The sequence below is a fragment of the Rhinolophus hipposideros genome (genome assembly GCF_964194185.1).
Source record: "Rhinolophus hipposideros genome assembly, chromosome: 24".
NCBI lineage: Eukaryota > Metazoa > Chordata > Mammalia > Chiroptera > Rhinolophidae > Rhinolophus > Rhinolophus hipposideros.
The window spans coordinates 5,994,345-6,018,562 of record NC_138070.1 but is presented as its reverse complement, the minus strand read 5'-3'; the positions used below and the strand labels follow the sequence as shown (position 1 = coordinate 6,018,562).

Here is a 24,218-nt window from a genome sequence, read left to right as displayed (position 1 = left end):
TAATTCTTAAAGGGGAAAAGAACAGACATCTTCCATCTCAGTCCACTCAAAACCCAGGCTCCTGGCAGTGGAGATCACTGCTCTATGTCAGATAATACAGAAATGATTTTTTGGCATCACTTTCATTAAATTATTTTTTTCACCACTGTAGAAAATCACATCTGAAAAATTAGAATAATTTTAAGGGTATCAAAATTTTACAATACATACAAAAAGACTGCAAAGTGTGAAGGAGGTAGCTATATATTTTTATTGACCTTTTTTCCCAGGGGTTAATTTTACTTAAAATCTTAACAAAATATAAAAAACAATGGACCAAAAAAAAAAAAATCATGGCATTACATGAGAAGAGATTGCATAACTTTTTACTATATCTGAAGGCACCAAAACTCAAATGTTTGTAATCAAATACAAAAGATACCTGACTACTGGTAGCAAGACTCTATAAGCAATAGTGTTCACTCCAAATGGCTGCTGAAGTTTACACACCTTTACACAACTGGCAGAGAAAATGCTAAAAGCTCCAGTGTGAACGGGTATTGAACTGAAGAATTCTCATGAGCCTTTTTCCTGCACGGAAAACTCTTCTGCCTCCCAAATAGCGTAACGGATGTAAAGCAAATGACATACCCGTGACAAGCAGGTTTTCCTAGATGTGGTTGTTGTACAAGATGATTAGAAAAGCAGAAGCCTGTCCTCCGTTTCAAGGAAGTCCAACACAATACAGACTAAGTGTGAAAACGTATTTGAGGTGTGAGTGAGCCAGCAGATGGGCAAGGGCGGGGCGGGGGGTGCAACTCAGCCATCAAGTGTTAAAATGTGGAATAACTGCCATTATTCATGTCCTCTTCACTGTCACTTGCTGTTGCCAGACTGTCAAAAGGGTTGTCGAAGTGTTCTCGCGGGTCAGAAGAAAGTGCTCCAAAGAACATGCAAGCAAACTGGAGGGAAAAAAGTAACTACTGTTTATTCAGAGTAAAAGTTCTCATTAAATGCGCCAGCTAACAGCCCTTTTTCAGACACTTGGCCAATGTGGTCTCCCCAACCTTGACGGTGATGGCGCAGGGAACACCTGAACCTTCATGACCCACCCAGTACTTCCTAAAACAAAAGCCTTTCCTGACTTCACAGGCACACCGCTTGGGGTCAGTCATCTGCTTCTGACTCACTGGCTAAGCCATTAAAACACACCAGGCTTGTAGGAGATGGAGGCACAGGAGATTCTGCAGGCAGTTCTGCTTGTCATCCATGTTCCCTTTCCACCTGCTGCCACAAGTGGCCCTCCCTCCCTGTCTCTGCCTCACAGCCCCTCCCACGCGTCCCCTCCACTGGATAGGAATATCAGCAATGTAAAATAATGTCCCTCATCTTTAAAATATATAAAAAGCCCCATCTATTCCTCCCTCCAACTATGGCTCTGCTGTAGAGGTTGTCTACGCTTGCTGTTTCCATTTTCTCATTCTATTCTCAGTCCCATCTAAAAAAGCTCCTGACCCCGCTACTTCACGGATACTGTTTTTATTATGGTCACCAAAAATTGCCGCATCCTTCAGCCAATGACCATTTTCAGTCTTCATCCCACTTGACACTTTGTTCTCTCGTACCTTCCTCGTGCTACACTCCTGGTCGCTCTTAGGCTTTTCAGCTGGCTTGCCCTCTTCCACCCAGCCTTCCAATCAGGGTTTCTTAACCCTAGTGCTACTGACATTTGGGGCGTTGGGTATCTTTGTTGTGGTGTCTGTCCTGTTCATTGGAGAATGAGCAATAATATCCCTGGCCTCTAACCACTAAATGCCAGCCACCCTTCCCAAATTGTGACATCCAAAATTGCCTTCAGACATTATCCGATGTCCTCTGGGGGGCATAACTGCCTCTATTTAAGAACCACTGCTTTAAATAGAGAGTCCTCTGTAACGGCTCCCTAGAATTCATTTACACCTTGGTTGAAATTACCATCTATATGCCAAGGAGTCTCAAAGTTAGAATTTGAACTTCAATCCATATATCCTAGTACCAATTTGATTTCTGCAACTTAACATACCCAAAAGTGAATTCATGATCTTAAGTGAACATTGAACCTGTTTCTCCAAAGCTGTTATCCTTGATACCTCCTTTGCCCTTAACCCTCACAATCAATCCATCACCAAGTCCTGCTACTTTTACCTCTTCAGTTAGCTGTCTACTTTGGCTACTGCTCTCCATCTCCAAGGAATCATCATTTCTCAGATGCTACAGCTGCACTTCCATTCTTGCCTCACCGCACCCCATTCATACAGTAGTTGCAGCTGACGTTATCTTTCTTTCTTAACTTTTATTTATTTTAAGTGTGTTTTTCCAGGACCCATCAGCTCCAAGTCAAGTAGTCACCCCACTCTAGTTGTGGAGGGCGCAGCTCACAGTGGCCCATGTGGGGATCAAACTGGCAACCTTGTTAAGAGCACCGTGCTCTAACCAACTGAGCTAACCGGCCACCTCTGAAATTATCTTTTAAGAATTCAGCTCTGTCAGGCCTCCTGTTAAAACCCTTCAAATACTTTATAGTCATTACATGGCTTGCAGGACTCTTCTGGCATCATCTGGCACTCATCAATTGCTCTAGCTTCTCCCTGTGCCATTGTTTCTGCCTGGCTATCTGTTCTAAGCACACCTGCCAGCCTCGGTTCCTTAAAACCACCGTGCTCCCTCCATCATAGAGCCTTTGTACATGACACATCCACTCAACTCCCACCGCTGTCCAAGTTTACTGTCCTAAAAGGTCTTTAATATGGCATAGGATAGTGACTTCTACAAATATTAGTTGTCTTTTCAAATTTCTAATTCTAACTAACAAACTCATCTATCTAAATAATATTGATAGCAAAACAGGCTTGAATAAAACAATGTAAATGTAAAATTGGGACTATCATTTGAGATACTTACATTTCTAATAAATTATTTTTATTGTCAGTAGATTTCATAAAGTTTAACATTATAGCATTCTGTGAAGCTTACCCACCTAGTACAATATCAGTAATGTTAACCGGAACTCCACTATGAAGGAATCTGTTTGTTGGGATAAAATTTACATGGTACTACTAGGAATAAAGGATATTCCAACTAGATTTGAAAAGTAAAATTAGAAGGACAGTTATTTTAGAAATCACTATGACTTTAGCATATTATTTGTATTCAAACGTAAGTATGCTATAAGCAATCATACTTTATTCTTTAAAACAAATGATGCAAATCTCCACCTGAATATATTTTTTAGAAATTACTCAATGATCAATTGAACCATTTAAAAATATTTTTTATTTCTCAATTACAGTTGACATTCAATATTATATTAGTTCTAGGTGTACAGCATAGCGGTTACACACTCATATAGCTTACGGTGGGATCCCCCCAGTAAGTCTAGTCCCCACCTGGCACCAGGTACAGTTATTACATTACTGACAATATTCCTTTGCTGTACTTTATGTCCCGTGACTGTTTTTAACTGCCAATTTGTACTTCTTAATCCCTGGCAAAGGGATTTTTGTATTGATATTCTATAAATCAGTCTTTTCTCCATCTCAGACTGGCTTCACCGCTCCCCTATCAGGAAGTAAGAAAATTAATTTTCAGGATATTGGGTATTGGGGACAGGCTGGAGCAGGGAGATGACAAAAGGAGACAGATGATGAGAATTCTTGACTAAGATATGGTCGTGTCTCAACGTCTTTCTTTTACCTTCCTGTGATACGGAGACTCTGGCACTTCCTCTGTGTCGCTGACACTGCTTTCTGGTACTTCAGTAATGTCTCTGTTCACTCTTTTCACTGTAGGGCTGCCACAGTTTTCCAGTGTGGAGATGTCTGTGAGAGTCTCATTGGGATAAAGCCTTTTGCGTGCTGCTGTTCCTGAGATATACTCCGTGACCTTGCTGTTTTTTTCACCAGCCTTTGAATTTGAACACACCACATCTGACCTGAGGTATTAATAAGGATTAAATGAATGAACTGGTTACTTTGAAATATATATTTTTATATAACTAATTGGGCAATATGGGATGACAATAATAACACTAGTTTAGGGAATATACTGAAATAACATGGAACTAATTGTTTTGAAAGTTAAGATTTACATATATGATTATTTAGAAATTTCTCTCAACAGATTTGAATTTTTCAGTAAAGCAACCCAGTGTGCATGAGACAATCTTATCGTATGGTAACAGGGCCAAGTTAGAAAAAAATCAAATAAATTACTTTACATCTGTATGATAAAATTTTATGCAGTCATTAAAAATCACGTTTCTGAGCCATAATCAGTGGTATTGGAACATGTTCACAATATAATATTTTGTGGGCAAAAAACAGGATACAACACTCCAGATGCTATATGACCCTGATCTTGTTTTAAAATACAAGTATATGCAAAATAAAAAGTCTGAAAGAAAACACAGTAAGCCAGATGCTAACAGTGGCTGTCTCCAGGGACAATTGTGGGTGATGCTGATTTCCTTCTTTGGCCTTTTCTGTGCTTTCCAAATTTCCCATAGTAACTTCGCTACTTTTACAGTTGAAGCACTCCCACCACCATCAAAAGAAAGTTATTAAGAGAACAAAACTAAACAGAAAGGAAAACAATGGCTGACCCTATGTCTGAAAGAGTTCTAGGAAGTGAATACAGACTTTCCTGTGAACCTTACCACTATATCACTCCTAAAAAAGCAACCATTACAAATGGCAATGAGTTTTGCTAATAACAAAGATAAAGCAGATGGTCCTGTTAAATTCTGATCGGAAGAGAAAAAGCAAATATAGTGCAAGATTGGTGATGTTTCTGTTACACTTAGGTCTTACTATACAGAGCTCTTCCTGATTCAGTCAAAACTTCTGATCTAATGTTTTACTCCTCGGTTGTTTCCTCAGTGAATGCCACTGAATTATTTCACAGTAAGATTGCAATGGCTTTCTCCCAACCAATAAAGACATGAGAACATGGCCTTACCTTTTTCGTCTTTGTGAAAGGCACAGTGATTGTGGAGAAGATCCTCTACTTGGCTCATCAGCTAATGTAGCCAAAATAAAGTTAGCTTCCAACAACATGTCATCAATACTTAATGCTATAGGCCTAAAAAAGGCAAAATCAGAGCAAACATCACACTCATTTTCTGATGGGCATCCGGGAGACTTAGAAAGTGATGCTTAGTTCGGGAGTAAAAAGAAGTAAAAGTAGAAGTCTTTTTTGTCTTTTCACAAATTAACAGTCCTGAGAGCTGAAAGGGCCCTTAGAAATCATCAGATCCAATTTCATAAAATACATCTATCCTAACCCAATCCTAACCCAAATTTTAGTTCCGAAATATGTAAAGTGTCATAGTTTCATAGATTTAACTTGTTTAAGCCATGCATAATTTTCTAATTAGGCAATTTATTCAGCACCATGTCAAATGTTTTCACTCTGTAGAAGCATGTATCTTTCCCAATCAAGTTACCAATTTAAAAAAGCCATGTTATGGCATCTTTCAAAATTTTAGTTTGAAAAATATTGCTAATAAAGTTACAGAATTCTGAGGTGTGAATTAATTTCAAAGTGATCCAAAGGGTTTTATTAATACATAACAAAAGAAAAAGAAATAAACTCAGAAAAGTTTCTAAGGACCTACTTCCCAGGAATATCAAAATGAATTGATATAGGAGCACGTATAGCTTCTGAAAATGTCAGCATTCCCTGAAAGAAAAAGAAGAAAAAACATGAGATCTTTATTAAAAACTACTAGTGAAATGTTTAATTTGATTAAAAGTTTAGTTTACCTTTAATTCTTTGAAGCAAAATGTTATTTCAGTGTCAACTCCTATTTGAAAGAAGTCAAACTCATCTGGGCCCACAAACATCTCACTGTATACAGAATTGGTCAAATCTGTTCGATATTGTAGGTAAATAAAGAATAAAATTAGTTCCAGAGGTATTTGTTAAATTTGAACAAAAGTATAACCTAAGTGGGAGGTGAAAATTAGTCACAAATTCTTTGACATTCCTGCATTGAGAGGTGGGGTCCATGTCTGTGTCCCCTCTCCTAGAATCTGTGCGCGGGCTCTCAGACTGCTCTGACAGGAGGACACGGGGAAGTGACCTGGTGCTGGTTTCTGGGCCCAGGCCTTAGGAGCCTGGCAAGTCCCCACTGCCTGGCTCCTCTAGCCACTTCCTCTATCCTGCAACACCTGTACTTGGCACTCAGCCACTGTGCTTTCTTCATGCCACATGAAGTCCAAGTTAATGAAGTGGCCCCACATGTGTGCCGGCATTCTGGTTAACACTCCAGCTGAGCTCTCAGCAGCAATTACTGGCCATATCAGTGTGCCATCTGATTCCAGACCCAGCCACAAACTGCCACGCATGACAAGACCCCAAGAGGTAACTGCCCAGCTGAACCCCATCAACCCACAAAACCATGAGAGAAGAAGAAATTCTTTTAAGCCCCTATATTTTGGAAGGGCTTGTTATAAGCATTTAAATAACCAGAATACCATAAAAAACGAGTGTATTCTAAAGGGAACTATTTATGAATATAGTTTACATATAAAAATTATATTTTATTTCATTATATCCCATCTTATTTCAAAAAATATTAACAGAAAAGGGATTAACAGATAACATGTATCATACTAAATTAGAAAATGTGGCTTAAAAGTGAATTTTAAAATCTTTTAATTGAGATATAATTCACATACCATAACGTTCACCATTTTAAAATGTACAATTCAGTGGTTTTTAGTATGTTTATAATGTGCAACCATCACCACTATCTAATTCCAGAACATTATGACCATCTCAAAAAGAAACCCTACTCCCATTACCAATCAGTCCCCATTCCCCCTCCTTCCAGCCCCTAGAAACCACTAACCTACTCTCTGTCTCTGGATGTACCTATTTCGGATATTTCATATAAATGGGATCATAAACTATATAGCCTTTTAGGTCTGGCTTCTTTTACTTAATATGTTTTCCAGGCTGTGTCAGTGCTTCATTCCCTTTTATTGCTGAATAATATTCCATGGTAGGGATAAACCATAATTTGTATACCCAATTACGAGCTAATGACTTTGGGGTAGTTCCCTGTGGCTGTTAGGACTGATGCTGCTATGAATGAGGCGGAAGCCACTTTTATTAAAGAGATCAGAGCAACACGACAGAAAAAACTGGGTACCTTGATGATCATGGAGTAACCATGGCAACCACTATTTTGTGTTTTCTGTCACTCACAGCTGAAGATAATCCTAAGTGATACATACTCTACAATTTTTTTAGTTTAGATTTTGTATTTTATGTTTCCTTAAACACAGGTAAATCATATCTTATATGTCTTCTATTCAAGAAGAGATTATTGGATTTGAACTTTTCTCAACAACTGCTGTCATAATGAACACTTACGTTTGGAACTTTACATGTACATTCCAAGATAATCAAATATACAGACATTATACTTTATTCCTTTATTACACATTCTTTTATGATTTATGATTTAAAAATGAATGACGCACCAAAAGCACACGTGACAAAAGAAAAAAGATAAATTGGACTTCATCAAAATCAAAAATTTTGTGCTTCAAAGGATGCCATCAACAAAGTAAAAAAGACAACCTAAGAATGGGAGAAAATATTTGAAATTATATACATGATAAGAGGCTAATATTCAGAACAATAAAAAGATAAATAGCCCAACTGAAAAATAAGCAAGGGATTTGAACAGACATTTCTCCAAAGAAGATATCCAAATAACCAAGAAGCACACAAAAAGATGCACCACGTGTTAGTGATTTGGGAAATGAAACATAAAAACTACGATAATACAACATTTCACACCCACTAGGATGGCTATAATCCAAAAGAGAGACAGTAACAGTATTGGTGAGGGTGTGGAGAAATCAGAATCCTCCTACACTGCTGGTGGGAATGTAAAAGGTGCAGCCGCCTTGGAAAACAGTCTGGCAGTTTTTCAAAAACACTCAACATAGAGTTACTGTACAATTCATCAATTCCACTCCCAGGTACCTACCCAAGATGAAAACACGTCCACACAAAAACTGTACATTAATGTCATAGCAGCATTATTCATAAAAGCCATAAAGTGAAACCAAATGCCCATCAAATGATGAATAAATAAAATGTGGCATATCCATACAATGGATTATTACTTAGCAGTAAAAAGAAATGTAGTACTGATACATATCACTACATGGAACAACCTCGAAAAGGTGATGCCAAGTGGAGGAAGCCAGACACAAAAAGCCGTGTTAAATAATTCCATATATATGAAATGTCCCAGAATAGACCATCCATAGAGACAAAGTAGATTAGTGGTTGCCTTGGGCTGGGGTGGGGGTGGGGGTGGTTAGAGGAAATGCGCAATGACCACTAATGGGTATGATTAAATGTGCTAGAATTGTGATAATGATCACACAACTCTGAATATACTGAAATATCACTAAATTGCACACTTTTAATTGATAAATTGTATGGTGAGATATATCTCAATAAAGCTGTTTTTAAAAAAGAATGATGAATATGGAGGGGACGATATTAGGTCTCCCAAACCCCATCCAACTTCCCCCTACACCACCTTGTCCTCCCACACACAATATCTGTTTACTACTACTTTCAAATACCTTTGTTCAAAAACTAAATTCAATGTGATAATTACAATAAATTATACATTCTTGTTGAACTCCCCATTTAGGACCTGCTATAAGTTCACTTCATGTAAATCAAACTATGTTAAACACCAGAGTTCTTATCTAAATTGATCTAAGAATAAAATTTCTAATGGGAATGATATAAACATAATTTTGAATCATTTTGTTTGCTTTTTCATTCATGTCTCTAATAGCTTAAATATCACTCATTATCTTTAACAAAACCTTGGAACACAAGGATCTTGAATGATAATTATATCCAAGGTGGGGGCTATTTTGGAAATCCAGCTTTATTTTCAAACCCTTCAGCTAAGCAAATTTTTATTTTAAAAGCCCGCCTCATTCTCATATCAGTGTCTGTTTGCTCTAGCTATCAACAAGTCTTCAATATTTCCTTACAATTATGGACAGATTTACATTAAATTTATTATTTATTCCTAGGTATTTAAACTTCTTTGTTGCTATTGTAAATGGGTTTTCTCCCATTATGTTCTTTAACTGGATATTCTGTATATATTCTGAAAACTGTTTTCTGCATCTTTCATATCCTGCTACCTAACTGAATTATTTTATTATTTAGTTAGTTGTGTGGTTTTTAAAAAGATTTTATTGGGGAAGGGGAACAGGACTTTATTGGGGAACAGTGTGTACTCCCAGGACTTTTTTCCAAGTCAAGTTGTTGTCCTTTCAGTCTTAGTTGTGGAGGGCGCAGCTCAACTCCAGGTCCAGTTGCCAGTAGCTAGTTGCAGGGGGCAGAGCCCACCATCCCTTGCGAGACTCGAGGAATTGAACTGGCAACCTTGTGGCTGAGAGCCCACTGGCCCATGTGGGAATCGAACCGGCAGCCTTTGGAGTTAGGAGCATGGAGCTCTAACCGCCTGAGCCAGCGGGCCGGCCCTTGAGTTAGTTTTTATCATTGATTCTCTCGAGTTTCCAGGTATACTATACTATCATGTCATTTGCAAATAGAGATGGTTGTACTTTTATTTTAGTGCCTCTAATTGACTTCTCTTATATAACTCCATTAACTAATAACTCTGGTACAGTGTTAAGTAGTGGAGGAGATAGTAGGTATCCTTGGCTTGTTTCTAATCTTAGTGGAAATTAGTGTTTTCCAATTAAGAAAGATGCTGGCTTTGGTGTATGTAAAAAATGTATGTATTTTCATTTTAAGAAAGTGTCCTTCAATTTTTTTTACTAACAATTGTCACCCCAATAAACTTTAATAAAAAAAAGTGTTCATCAATTCATATATTTTTTAGTGTTTTATATCGAGAATGAATATTACAATTTTTCTAAGGCTCTCTCAGCATCTGTGCAAATAATCATATAAATTTTTTCCTTAAATCTATTGATACAGTATTTTATGTTACTGGATTTTCTAATATTGAACCAACATTGCATTTCTGGAATAAATCCCACATGATCATGGTGCATAATTTCCTTAATGAAGTGTTGGGTTTTGTTTCTATTATTTTATTCAATTTTTAGGTACATTTTTAAAAGGAAAATATGATCATACTGTGCATACCATTTCATAATCTGTTGAATAACATATCCTATTTTTCATCAAAAAGTACATTTTTGTAATTATTGGTGTGTGTTGGTGTTTTGTGTTTTCCACTACAAAATTAACTTCAATAAATATCTTTGATATACACTCTCAGAGAAAAAGGAATGTATACACACACACACAAAAGATAACTTTTAATAGCTTCATAGTATTTCATTACTTTCACTCAACCAATCTCTGTTGTTAGATCTGAAGTACAGAAGGAGGTATTAAACGTGCTTGTCTCTGGATAGCGGGGTTTCCGGTGACTTTTTTATTAGTGCTGTTTTGTGGTTTTTATTTTCTTCAATGAACATGAATTATGTAAGTATGAAAACAAAGGATAAACGGTATATATATTTTTTAAAGGACCAAACCTTCATCTCAAACAAGAAGACTCATGTCACCCCTGGGGTACTAGCATAGAGTAAGTTCAATAACAAAATTAAACAATGGGGTCCCCAGTCAACCATAGCTACTCATTAGAAAGCTGATCATGAGGGACAGTATCTGCTGGTTATTAAACGGCCATCTTTATTCAGAGATGGCATTATGGAACATAAAACAGACCCTTTCACTAGCCAAGCACATATTTTTCAGAGCACGCATTCCTGAGTGCCAAAAATAAAAATGGATGAGACTTGGAGAAGAATTAATAATAGCACAGTGGTAATGAGCCTGAGCCCTGGAGCCTGACTGTCTGAACTCAGACCATAATCCACCACTTACTGTGTGACACCAAGCAAGTCACTTAGTTTCTCTGTGCTTCGTATTCTTCATATGAAAAATAGGAATCATTACAGTACCTACATCATCGAGATGCTATGAAGACCAAATGAATTCAGAAACGTACACCATTTGGAACAGAACCTGGCACAAACTAAACACTGCAAAAGTCATCTGACCCATCTTAAGCCCTGGTTCTACTGGTTTTTCACTTTAAAATAAAACAGTTCCTCCCTTTGTATTCTTTCTTTACTGCTATCACCAAAAAAAATTATCCAAGGTCAAAGAGTCTCAAACAACTTGTGCCAAAAAGAGCCAAGCAAATTTTCTGGATACCAAAACTGATTTAATAGAGCCTTAGTTTCTCCATTCCATCTAGATAACTCTTGGAAGAGCTGACTTAAGAAGTATTCACATTTTCTGTCCTATGTATTTGCCATCTGGAATATCTAACATTTCTAATTCAAATTTCCTTTTTCTTCTTATGCAGTCAAGATCATCTCAATTGGATTGCTGGCCACTTAATTTTTCTTTATTCTAAACACAAAGTATGATGAAGGATGAGAAATAGACCTTAAAATTTTAACTGAAAAAAAGTTTTTCTCAGTAACCATTTTCCTAATTTAAAAATAACCAGAATTTCAAAGCCAAGTATTTTCATTACTGATTGTGTTAAATTCCTGGATCTCTTAAAAATTTTAGGGGCCGGCCCGGTGGCTCAGGCGGTTAGAGCTCCATGCTTCTAACTCTGAAGGCTGTGGGTTCGATTCCCACATGGGCCACTGGGCTCCCAACCACAAGGTTGCCAGTTCAATTCCTCGAGTCCTGCAAGGGATGGTGGGCAGCGCCCCCTGCAACTTAAATTGGTCAGGGCACCTTGAGCTGAGCTGCTACTGAGCTCCCAGATGGCTCAGTTGGTTGGAGCGTGTCCTCTCAACCACAAGGTTGCCCGGGTTGACTCCCGCAAGGGATGGTGGGCTGTGCCCCCTGAAACTAGCAATGGCAACTCGACCTGGAGCTGAGCTGTGCCCTCCACAACTAAGACTTGAAAGGACAACAAATTAAAGCTGAATGGCACCCTCCACAACTAAGATTGAAGGGACAGCAACTTGACTTGGAAAGAAGTTCTGGAAGTACACACTGTTCCCCAATAAAGTCCTGTTCCCCTTCCCCAATAAAAATCTTTAAAAAAAATTAATGATCTTTCTACGTCTTACTGCTCTTTAGACAAAAATAAATATTATGCCACTAATATTTACTGTTCGGTTAGTAATCAGGAAAGCCAGGAAATAATATTCCATCAAAGCACCATGACAGATCAAATCCTTACCCATTGATTCCTCATTAGAACTCTTAATGCAAACATTCAGGGGAGTAACAGCAAGAGTAATTTCCTCTTGATTCGATGTAAAAAGAACAATGGCCTCAGCAAGCACTCTATAAAATGCAATGAAAATATTACATTATTTGAAAAACAAACAGAAACAAACAGCTTTCTAATGGGACTCAAATCTTTCATCTGGAAATAAGTTAGTTGGCCTGGATTTCAAAAAATTTATCTGAAAGACCTTATCTTCTTTTTTCTATATGAGCTGAGATAGTTTTAGTATATTTTAAAATTGTGACTTCACTTAAAGGCCAGGAGAATAGTACAATATGTCCTTGGTAAAACATGTGAAAGCTGCAGGATACATCAAATACTAGAATAAAATGTCTTTAATTCTGTTTTTGTATAATAAATATACATTTTTAGGAAATGGCCTGGGATCCGACTCCTAAGGGAGATAGTAGGAAACAGACCTGTTCTAATGGGAAAGGGGTAAACAGTGCTTACAAGCAGCCTGCTGCCTCTATTCTCTCTCACGTTGTTACTTGTCCTGGATTATTACCTATTATTTTCAAGGTTGTCTTGACATCCCAAATGCCCTTTCATCCTGTGCCCCCTTTTGAAAACAGCTTTATTGAAGTATGATTCACATATGACACAACTCACAGATTTCAAGTTGTTTGATGTGTATTTCCCTAATGACTAATGATGTTGAACATCTTTTCAGGTGCTTGTTGGGCATTTGTACATCTTCTTCGGCAAAATGTCTATTGAAATCCTTGGCCTGTTTTTTAGGTAGGTTATTTGTCTTTTTATTATTGAAGTATAAGTTCTGAGCTACTTTAGAAATTGAGGTATTGTTAGATAAAAATGAGATTCTTAGAATTTATGTAATGTTGGTGTTATCTTGATGCTAGACATTAGCTCAGCAGTGTTTCTTGATGCCAATCCATCTGGGAATTTTTCCAGCGGTAAGGGAGAGGTGTTGTACAAGATACCAAATAACCTGATACAAAAAATGACAATGTGAACGTGCAATTCAATAAAAAAGAAAAATACAAATTGTTAATAAATATATGAAAAGATGCCCAAATGCCCTAGTAATAAAATCAACACAAAAATAAAGAACATCTAATAACATTTTCTACCTACAATGTTGGCAAAATTTTTAAAGATTGATCATATCCTTTACTTGGAAGAATTCTCCTACACTTTTGGTGGGAATGTAAATTGGTACACTTTTCAGAGAGCAATTTGATAGTCAGTACTTATGCAAATTTAAAATTTGTGTAAGCCTTTGAGTCATCAGTTTCATTTCTATGACTCTATTTGTGTTAGGCAGCCTAGGAGATGGCCTCCAATGATCTCCATTTCCTTGTATTCATGCCCTTATATAATCCCCTCCCCTTGTGTGTGCGGCTGGATTTATAGATTGATTCACTTCTAACAAAGAGAAAATGGCAGAAGTGATGAGATGGCAATTCTGAGATTAGGTTATAAAAACACTATGACTTCCATCTTGGGGGTTTCCCTGTGTCTGTCCGTCTATCTCTCTCTGATTACCAACTGCCATGTTGTGAGGATATTCAGACAGTCTACAGAGAGGAACTGAGGTCTACCAGCAACCACATGAGTGAACTTGGAAGTGGATGTTCTGAGGCTTCTCAAGAGCCATGTCAATGAGCATGGAAGTGACTCCCCCAAGCCTTCAGACGAGGCCGCAGTCCTGGCTGACAGCTTAACTTCAATCTCTCAACCTCCGAGATCTTGATCCAGAAGCACCCAGCTAAGCTGCACTTATTACTATGAAGTACTAAATGTCTGGTTTTTAAGGCTCTATGTTTTGGGGAAATTTGCTCCACAGCAACAGATATCCTATGTTGCTATGCAACACTATCCTATGCAACACTATCCTATGTACTACTAGCAGCATTGTTTCTGGTAGCAAAACGTTGAAAACAACCTACTTTTTCACCAACACAGTCATCCCCCTTATCCAAGGTTTCACTTTCCTTGGTTTTAGTCACCCCCAGTCAACTGTAGTCCGAAAATATTAATTGGAAAATTCCAGAAGTCATTCATAAGTTTTAAGTTGCCTGCCATTCTGAGTAGTGTGATGAAATCTCATGCCATACTGTACTATCCTGCCTGGGCCGGAATCCTCCCTGTATTCAGCCTCTCCACACAGTGTATGCTACCCGCCTGTTAGTCACTTAGTAGCCATCTCGGTTATTAGATCACGTTGTGTTATTGTAGTGCTGTGTTCAAGTCACCCTTATTTTACTTAATAATGGCCCCAAAGCACGAGAGTAGTGATGCTGCAAATTCAGATATGCAGAGAGAAACCATAACGCGCTTCCTTTAAGGGAGAAGGTGAAAACTCTCCTTGACTTACTACAGACAGAAAAAAAATCATATGCTGAGGTTGCTAAGATCTATAAAGAACAAATCTATCTGTGAAATTATAAAGAAGGAAAAGAAATTCGTGCTAGTCTTACTGTCGTACCTCAAAATGCAAAAGTTATGGTCACAATGTGTGTTAAGTGCTTAATTAAGATGGCATTAAATTTGTGGGTGGAAGACATGAACAGAAAACATGTTCTGACTGATGGCAATATAATGCACCAGAAAGCTTTGACCCTGTACAAAGACTTAAGAGGGGGCCCCTGAAATAAGTGACCACATTCACCTAACTTTTATTACAGTGTATTGTTATTATTGTTCTATTTTATTTATTATTAGTTATTGTTAATCTGTTACTGTGACTAGTTTATAAATTAAACTTTATCATACGTATAGGAAAAAACATAGTGTATGTAGGATTTTGTACTATCTGCGGTTTCAGGCATCCACTGGGGTCCTGGAACGTAACCCCCCTGGATAAAGGGGGGCTATTGTAGGGTAATGGGTAAGTAAATTACCATTCAGTCATACAATGAAAAATTATGCAAGCATTAAAAAAGAATAAGATTGATTTAAGTGAACTGACATAGAAACTAAAAAAGCAAATTGTCAAACAATAGTAATAGTGGGATATTTTCTTTGAAAAAACTGTGTATTTGTCTAGTATGTGACATGAATTTGGGGGGGAGAAAGAGAGAAAAAGAAACCGATAACCATAACTATAGGGAGAGAGAGAGTTACAGAGATTGGCTATAAATTTAACAAATATAGCTATGAATAGAAGAAAAGCTAGAATGATATACAGCAAATTATTAATATATGTTACCTCTGCCAAGTGGGATATATGGAGCCAGTAGGGGAGAAAGACTGTCATTTGTTAATCTTGGCTCTCTTCTATAAATTTTAGATGTATTTCAAGGAGCACTGTATTTCTTTTGTAATTTAAAAAACAAGGATAAAATATCTTTTGGCTACAAAGTAATTGATGTTTAATGCTACAGCTTAACTGAAAAATTGAGTACACTTTAACTGACAAGTAGCCTTACTCATTCTCTAGAGAAAAAATGGAAACATTTAGGGATAAAATCAGTTGACATCAAAAATGCTAAAATTTCCTCATGCTGTGCTTTTAAGACTCAGACAGAAGGCACCATATAAATGCAAAATGTTATAATGTATTTTTCTCTTGATATCACTTTATGTAGAAATCCACTGATGGAATATATTTAGAACTTTCTTGGTCACTAAATTATTATTGCTACCATTAGGTAGTTATTATCTATTATCTTTCACATGGTTTCCTCCTGATGCTGTAAAGTGATTTCTCCATGTCCAGTGTTAGCTTTTAAAAAAACTGATTTAAAAGCTCTAGCACATTAATTCTTTACGCAGTGACCATACTATATTCAGGAAAAGAGAAATAAACAACAGAGAACTCATTACCTTGGTTGAATCATGAGTGTATTACTACACGTATTCTTTTCAAAAATAACTTGCAAAGGCTGACTTTCTTGAAAGCACACATTGTGAGTCCTTTTAATACCTTAAAAAGAATAAAGCAATCTGTTAATAATTTTAAGTTAAAATAATAAAATTAAAGTAATATTTAATATCTAGCAGGTGCACATAGCGTAGAGATGCTCTATTCCTTAACGAATGTGTTTATCGCCCCCTAGTGGACACCACGCAACATGTTAGACCCTCTAACCAACTAGGCAATAGAGTTCCCACATTGTTTTAAAATAGAGGTAATTTCCTAAGGTGTGTATAAAGTGGTGATTGCCCACTACAGATCAGATATCTATGATTCTCTTTCATTATCTGTCAGCCAGGACTGATATTTCTGGATGGGACCTTTGGAATATAACGTTGAACATGTGGCCTGTGAATTCTTTTCCTCTGAGAGGAGGAGAGGAGTGTGTAGCAGGAATGGCTGAGGCCCTATGTGCCAGGAGCTGCGACATACATTTTGCATCCTCTGATCCTGACTATCCGTTTGGGGTAGATGCTTACTCTCAGAAGAGGAAACTAGAGCTCGGTAAGGCTAAATGACCTTTCAAAGCTATGCTGTTTTAACTAGTAGGTCCTCGAAAAATATCATTTCATTCCAAGTCATTTCATTATAACGCTGATGAGATGCCATAGGAAGTCACATCTTGTTTATATCCGTTGGCCTGTGGCGAAACTGGTTTTGCTATACACCGTTTCGTCATACCCCTTTTCGCCTATCAATGACGTTACGTGGGGAGTCACTGGATAGCTAGAATTTGAATCTAAGTTTGAATATAGAGCCCTTGTAATAAATCTAGGGAAACTATAACTTTCCACAGATAATGTTGCAGAGCGAATCAGAAGGTCTCACTACAAACACCATTTCTCAACTTATTTTTTTACTGACGTATTTACAGCAACATTTATTACTTTCATAAATATTTGCTGAGCACCTACCACGTACAAGCCTCTATCAGTTAGCTTTTGCTGGATAACAAACCCCTCCAAAATGCAGTGGCTCAAAATAAACATTTGTTATGTCTCACAATTCAGCTGAGTAGCTCTGGTTTAGGCTGGCTTAGCTGTGGCTGGATCATCTGGGAATGCCTTCCTGTCTGGGGCCTCAGCGGGGACAACTGGGATGGCCGAGGCCTCTCATCACATGGTCTCTAATCTTTCAGGCGGCTGGCTACACGTGCTGTGCTTATTGTCATGCTGATGAGAAGGGTCTTAGCTTAACAGTAGAAGCTAACAGGTCTCTTGAGGCCTAGGCTTGGAACTCACACAACATCACGTCTGGTGATTCTATGGATATCAAAGCAAGTCCAGGGCCAGCCAAGATTTAAACTGGGGAAATAGATTCCAGCTTTTAAAGGGAGGGGCTGCAAATAATTTATGAAGTGTTTTGTTTTGTTTTGTTTTGGTTTGGCTTGTTGTTGTTTTTTTTCGTAATCTACCACACAAGGACTATTGTAGGAGCTATGAACTGGCAAAGAAGAAATCAGACAAAAATCTCTATCCTCACAGAGCTTATGGACTAGTAAGGGGAGACAGACAGTAAGAACACAAGTGAAACAACTGGCATGGCCCATAGTGGTAAGTGCCACAGCACAAGAGGGAAGCAGAAAGGGCACTAGGGAGTGCCAGTGGTGGTAGGCAGCAACATTAAATAAGGAGGTCAAGGAAGACTTCACGTAAACGACACCATGGAGCAAAGGCCTGGAGGGCGTGAAAGAGGAAGCCATATGCTCTCTGGATAAGCAGCTCTGGGGGGTGGGGAGGACAGGGACACCACTCCTGAGGAGGAGGCCCTCTTGGGGCTTCCGAATCATGGCCACTGTCGGCCACTGTAAGGTCTTTGGCTCCGGGTAAAATGGGGAGCTTCTGGAGAGCTTTGCGCACTGGAGTGATGTAATCTGCTGTTATAGGGAGACACAAAGATCAAAAGTTGGCATATCTTACCTCTTTTAAAAAATATTTTCAAGTTACTTTTGCAGAGACAGGTAATAGATGCACATGGTATGAAATTTGAAAGATACCAGACAGCAGACATTAATTTCACTTCATCCTCACAACCCTGGAACGTGAGGGTAGTTAGGATTATCACCATTTTAGAGAAAAGAAAGTGAAGGTCAGAGAGCTTATGTACTGTCACAAAACTAATAAGAAGTAGGGAAGAATCCACACTCAAATCTGTGCGATGTCAAGGCTTGCTGTGCTTTTAATCATGCTCTTTACATGATTCTGCTATTATACAAGCTAAAGTTCAAAGAAGGGAAAAAATAGTATTCAATCATTAATATTTCAAAGGGGAAAAATCAAGGAATATAATTGTGAGCTGCAATAAAAATATTAGGATAAATACAAGGCAAAATTAAAAAATAAAAAATAAATTATAACACTAAGATAACCTCCCAGAAGACCATTCCACTACAGGAAAATATTTGGACCACTATCACAAGTATAAGATTTTCTAAAGCATACAATTCTACCTGCTAACTTCAAATAAAATAGCAGAATCATAACAAATAAAACTAGAGCTAACACTTAGAAAATGTGCCAGGCATTCTTTTAAACACTTTAGAACTATAACTTTCTATAACTCACAAAAACCCTAGGAGGCCGGTACCAACATTATCCCCAACTTACATATTGGGAAACTGAGGCACCAAAATGTGAAATCATTTGCCCAAGGTCTCAGCAAGGAAGGGGCAGAGCAGGATTTCAGCCCAGGACTTGTGGCCTCGAGTCCGTGCTGTTAAGCACCATGCTATAGATATTTAAGCATGTAGAAGTCCTATGAGTACAACATTAGAGTATCAACCACGCAAGGCTCGGAGGCAGGAAACTGCTCTACAGCTTGGTGTGGCAGAGAGAATGAAGGTTTTGGCTCCTACTATTGTCTATTGTGCAGTTGGACTCAGATCCAGGCTCTGTGATGTACTAGTTCTGTGACCCTGGGCCAGTTACCACGCTTCTTTCAGGCCCAGATATAATCCTGTCTGCCTCCTAGAGAACTTTCAACACAGGTGGGCATTATTCTTTTCTGTTCTTACCAAAGAATGCTGTTACCAAGGCACTCTTACAGAAAACCATCAAGCAGCCAGTTAATTTTAGAACAACCAATTGTTTGAATTCAAATAGACATTAAAAAAAATTGGTTTGTATGCAGGCAAATGTTGTGCAACTGACAAGTAAAAAAAAAAGAAAATAATTAATACCAATCATCTTACAATACTTTTACAGAGACAAGTAAGATAATATTTTTCAAGTACGTACAACTGCTCTACCACAAAACCACATACATTCTAAGCAATAATGCAATGGAAACTTTTGACATGCAGTCTGAATATTCTAAGCGTAAAAAATATTGACAAAAAACTCAACACCATTAAACTAGTTTTAATTATACCTACCGTGTCTGCAGAAGAATTGAAAAATTACTTTGCACTTATCAGATCTGGTGAATATTTTGCACTTTTCTACATTTCTTTCAAGGGAATTCAGACATCTAAAGATGGGCAGAATTGACTGTAATACAAATACATATAGAACTTATTTAATATAGTTGTTTGGTAAGTTAAAAAACTAACAAGAGTATGCATATTCATAAATGAATAATTTGTCCTGCATTGCACTTAAACCAAGTATTAAGTACAGAGCAGATTTATGTCCTATATACTGAATATTTCTACAATATAAGAGAAAAGCAGGGCCACTTATATATACCTTTATTCCCAATTTGCAATTTAAATTTGATATTCTGTTATTATCATTCATTTCCATTGAGGTTGACCATTGATAATGTTGGAAAAACAAAGGAGAGAAGAGGACACATCCATATGCTGACCGACAAGAATTCACAGATCTTAAAGCAAGCTGGAAAAATAAAATAATAGCTATTTAGGAGAAAAAAAGTTTCTTTAAATGATTAAAACTTTTCTATTTTGTTTAACATCACAATTAAATGTGTTCAAATAAGACTATGGGATGTTAACTGTATTATATGGATACATTATTCATATGAATTATAATACATATTCTATGCACTGCATTATACAGTGTGCATTGAATTTGCATATGTCTACACATGTGTACATATCTATACTGACTAATTATAGGTATTAAATCTAAAATCTTGGATGTTGAATTTGTAAAATTGTAAATGCCTACAGGGGCCTTAATTTTAATGCACAAAGTGGCAGAAGGCAATATCAAAGTGAGTAAGAATGATCGCAGCAAGATGGCGATCTCTTGCCTTGTCTAAGGAGAGAAACCTTTAGTCAGTGTCAGCCAACTACTTTCACTTGGGATTGCAGCACCCAAACTGTCAGATCTCCTGAGTTTTCAAGAGAAGCAGGAAATTCAGATTTTTATGTGGACTTTCCCAACTTTTAAGTGTTAGAAAATTATGTCAATTTTTTTCAAAAAACACAGTGCAGTCCCCACAAAACACTTCTGCAAGCCGTATCTAGCCTCTTGACCACCAGTTTGTGACTTCTGGTTTAAATCAATTGTGTTTATCTGCATGATTTTTAAATTTACTATACTCTAAGTGTATTCAGATATGTAAATAAAGATGAACAGTGAAAGGAATAATTACAATTTCTGGATTTCCTAGTTAATAGTCAATCTGGACTGGGATCTTTCAACTTCTTCTGCCTTAATAGATGGTCTATTAGTTAACTTCCTTACTTACACCTTTTTCAGATGGGTCTAGCCACAGCTCGTCATTAATTCGTGATAGAGCTTGCACTGCTTTCCCAAAAACTATGGAAAAAAAGAAAGGTGATGTTTACATTCTTTCTCTCAAACAGTAAAAACAAATCATAGGCCTACTTCAGCATTCACAGGACTCAAAATTCATAAAAATGGTGTTTTATAGACTAATGCTACAAATTGCTTCAAGAAATACAGTATAATACCCTTGGCAAAATGCCAGGTTCATAGTAAGAGCTCATATTTCACAGAACCAGTATGTAAAATGATAAAATGCAACAATGTTTGTTTGCAGTGTTGCATGGAGCTACTGTGGTAAGTTGATTTCTTTATTAATGCATGTAAAAACTTGGTATCCCCTAACTTTCCCCAACTCCCTCCCTCGCAAAAAAGTGTAAAAAGAGCATGGGGAGGATAGTTTGAAGGGTTTTAATAACTTGACAGGTGGCAAAGTTAAAACAAGTCATGAAAGAGAAATCAGAGGCACTCCAGATGCATCTCTGATGTTCGAGGGTGGCATGAAAGATGCCAAATCTTCCCACCAAACACAGTTAGATGCCCTTTGAGAAAGAGCTGCCAGGGCTGGATGAAATATTGGTCTGATCTGGTGTGGCACTGCTCATGTTCTTATGAGTTAGGAATTAGTGAAAAAAATCTGGCAAATAGGTATGGAATATCATGCTGCAATAAAAATGGATGGCCATATCAATCCATGGAAAAATAGAAAAAAGAAAAAGTAATTCCAGAACATAAAATCAGATTATAATGCTTAAGAATCAGAAGTGTGTGTGTCCAGTGTGTGTGTCTCAAACTGAAAAAGATAAGATGACCAGAAAAAGAAAAAAAAATGATAAAGAGGCATTTGTCCCTTTTTAACACTTCCTATTCACCATTTTTCTTGGAACTGCCTAATGCAAACCTTGCATTCATTCATCCAATGAATATTTACTGAGCACCTACTATGCTCCAAATACAACCCAAGGCAATAGGGGAATAGAGATGAACTAGACAAGTTTCTGCTCTCATAGTGCTTAGGATTCAGGAAGAAAAGCAAAATTAAACAGTCGTACAAATAATTGCTCATCAAGAATTGAGGTATCCACTGCAAAAGAGAACTTCCTAGAACTCTGAGAACATGCCATAGTAGGGGGACTTCTGCTCCCTTTCTTGTTCGTTAATACTGTTCCACAGATGTTTTCAATACGGGAAGCCAGCCGCACCACAAGATGGCTTTCAGGGACGGTTTTCAGGTGACAGTTTGTAGGGAACCACTGGTTTTCTAAATACAGACTTTCTGGAGTAATTTACATGTTTACGTACCACTTACAACCAATCATCATGCCTGTACCTTCCCATTTAATATTGAGCTGTTTGCATGTATTTCCATTTCGTTCCTACAACCAACCCTATAACAAAGATGCTGTTTCCCATCTTACAGATGAGGAAACTGAACCCCGAAGTGATTCTATGGCTTGTCCCAGGTCATACATTTACAAATGGTAAAAAAACAGGTTTATGTTTTTCCCAAGGCCCTAAAATAACTGCCCAAGCATTTTTCCCCCCAGCTTTTCCCGACGCAGTATCACCCAGCTTTGAGGCCCACACTCCCAATCTCTGTTCCGATAGGTAAAATAAATTTCATGGACATTTATGAAAATAAATATTACGTATAAATCAAAGCACACTGGCCTTCGCCCTCCCCTCAGAAGCTAACAGTACTCTGGGTGGATGGGGGCTGGCTGTGGCCAGACTTTGGGTCCGCAGCCCTAATGTATAAAGGCAAAGAGGACGAAAAAAGACGACAGTGGAGACGCCCCCATGAACTTTTGGCTTTCCCTTTTCTCCATAGGAAAGGAAGAAAGGCCGTTCCACCTTTAACCTGACTGCCGTTCATCTCGCACTTCAGCATGGCTGCAAGCCCTAACAAGCCAGGTCGCGAAGCGCGCCTCAGCTCGACGGCCCCAAGTGCCCGGATGTTGCCCACGCTTTTAGAAGCTTCGAGATTTCACTCTTCCCCCTCCCTCTCCACTCTAACCCCGAGAGCAGCTTCGCTTTACGGCGGGGAAGGGCCTGTGCGGGCCTCCGTACGGTGGTCTCCTGTCGACCTCGTTTTTCATTGGTTGTGAGTGAAGTGGGCGGGTCGCCGAAGAGTCTGAGGAAGAGGGCGGTGGCGGCGGCTGTGGTGACTGAGCGGAACCCAGTGACAGGATGGTGAGAATGGCAGCTGCGGCGACCGAGGCCCGGCTCTCGGGCCGGGTGCTGCGTCGTAAGGAGCCGCTGGGAGTCTCTGGGCGAGGGCTTAGGCGATCCCGAAGGCCTGGGCGGACGCGGCCCAGGCCCGGGCCTGGGGAAGGCCCAAGGGGAGGACAAGGGAGCGGCCACTTCTGGGTGCAGCCGGCCCTGGCCTTGCACCCCCGCTCCGGGGGCCTGAGGACGTCCGAGGGGGAAAGGGCCCCTGTCAGCTGCCAGTTCTGTCACGAGACTCGCACGCCCGAGCCTGAAAAGGCCTCGGGGCCTGTGATTCGAGCGTCCCCGAGAAAGGGGCACTGTTCCCTTCCGTTTTCAGACGTTTCCCTACTTCTTCCCCGCTAACAGCACCTCCCACAGGTTGGGGTGTACCGGTTCCCCCCCCCCATGGGGGAAAGCTGGCTTCTGGGATGCACAGCGGAAAGTAGCAAGCAGAATCCTTTCCCCGTTTTAGTCTGCCATCTAGGGAAAGGAAATATAAACGATCCTTTTTCACCCCTGAAATTCCGTGCAGCTGCCATTGCAGTGTGGTAGCGTGCTCTCAGAGGACTGCATTTGGCTCTTCGAGTTGCTGGAACTACTTGTTTACTTAGGGTGCTGCGACTCTTCGGAGTGAACCCCTTGAAATTGTTTGGAACATTTTAAGAATATGTACTTTTTTGGGTAAAGGGCCAGTGTTGGTGCCAAGGGGTAGTTTGGGGTACTTCAGTCGTTCACCAGACCGCCCCAGCCTGCGCCAAGGTCGGCCCTTCACCCTCACCCCCAATAGGTGGCTGCGCCTGAGACCAATTTTCAATGGTGGTCTTGAGCCCCTAAAAAGTTAGCGCTTAAGACCTGTTTTCAGGGGTGTCCTTGATCCTCTAAAAAGTTAAGAACAGTTTCAAAAAGAGCTCTGACTATCTTGATGAGGTTTAACTGTAAAAGAACTTTTCTTTCTGGTGGACATCCATTGCGTTTTTAAGATTATCACGATTCTGTGACAAACTATAGCCTTTGAGGTGGCTTATAGATGTGACAAAGATTTATGGTATGTGCTTCTTTATATAAGGTAAAAGGCATTAATCCCAGTTTTGATTTTTGCTTCTGAACGGGC

The 24,218-nt window shown here is 38.7% G+C and overlaps 1 protein-coding gene across 2 annotated transcripts; it reads right to left on the bottom strand.

Moving 5' to 3' along the window:
• Positions 1-228: 228 nt before the first annotated feature.
• On the bottom strand, positions 229-23,377 carry RAD9B (RAD9 checkpoint clamp component B). 2 transcript variants are annotated; one of them, XM_081036805.1, is made up of 10 exons: positions 20,859-20,923; positions 19,889-20,038; positions 19,576-19,690; positions 16,112-16,211; positions 12,269-12,375; positions 5,781-5,887; positions 5,633-5,697; positions 4,975-5,097; positions 3,712-3,949; positions 229-941 (listed from the first exon to the last, which is right to left on the bottom strand). In XM_081036805.1, exons 2-10 carry the CDS (start codon positions 19,943-19,945, stop codon positions 813-815), a joined length of 1,041 nt encoding a protein of 346 aa, XP_080892931.1. In that variant the 5' UTR covers positions 19,946-20,038; positions 20,859-20,923; the 3' UTR covers positions 229-812. The 2 variants fall into 2 exon arrangements, with proteins under 2 accessions (XP_080892931.1, XP_080892930.1); XM_081036804.1 differs by lacking the exon at positions 229-941 and adding an exon at positions 22,914-23,377 and having other exon boundaries at positions 3,299-3,949; positions 20,859-20,929.
• Positions 23,378-24,218: the final 841 nt, after the last annotated feature.

Excerpts from the sequence above, each read along its gene's own strand:
- RAD9B (XM_081036804.1), bottom strand. The coding sequence starts at position 22,995 with ATGAAAAACGAGGTCGACAGGAGACCACCGTACGGAGGCCCGCACAGG. Across the intron at positions 16,212-19,575 it reads TCAATTCTTCTGCAGACACG|GTATTAAAAGGACTCACAAT; the intron begins GTAGGTATAATT and ends ATTCTTTTTAAG. Across the intron at positions 5,098-5,632 it reads CATTTTGATATTCCTGGGAA|GCCTATAGCATTAAGTATTG; the intron begins GTAGGTCCTTAG and ends TGCCTTTTTTAG.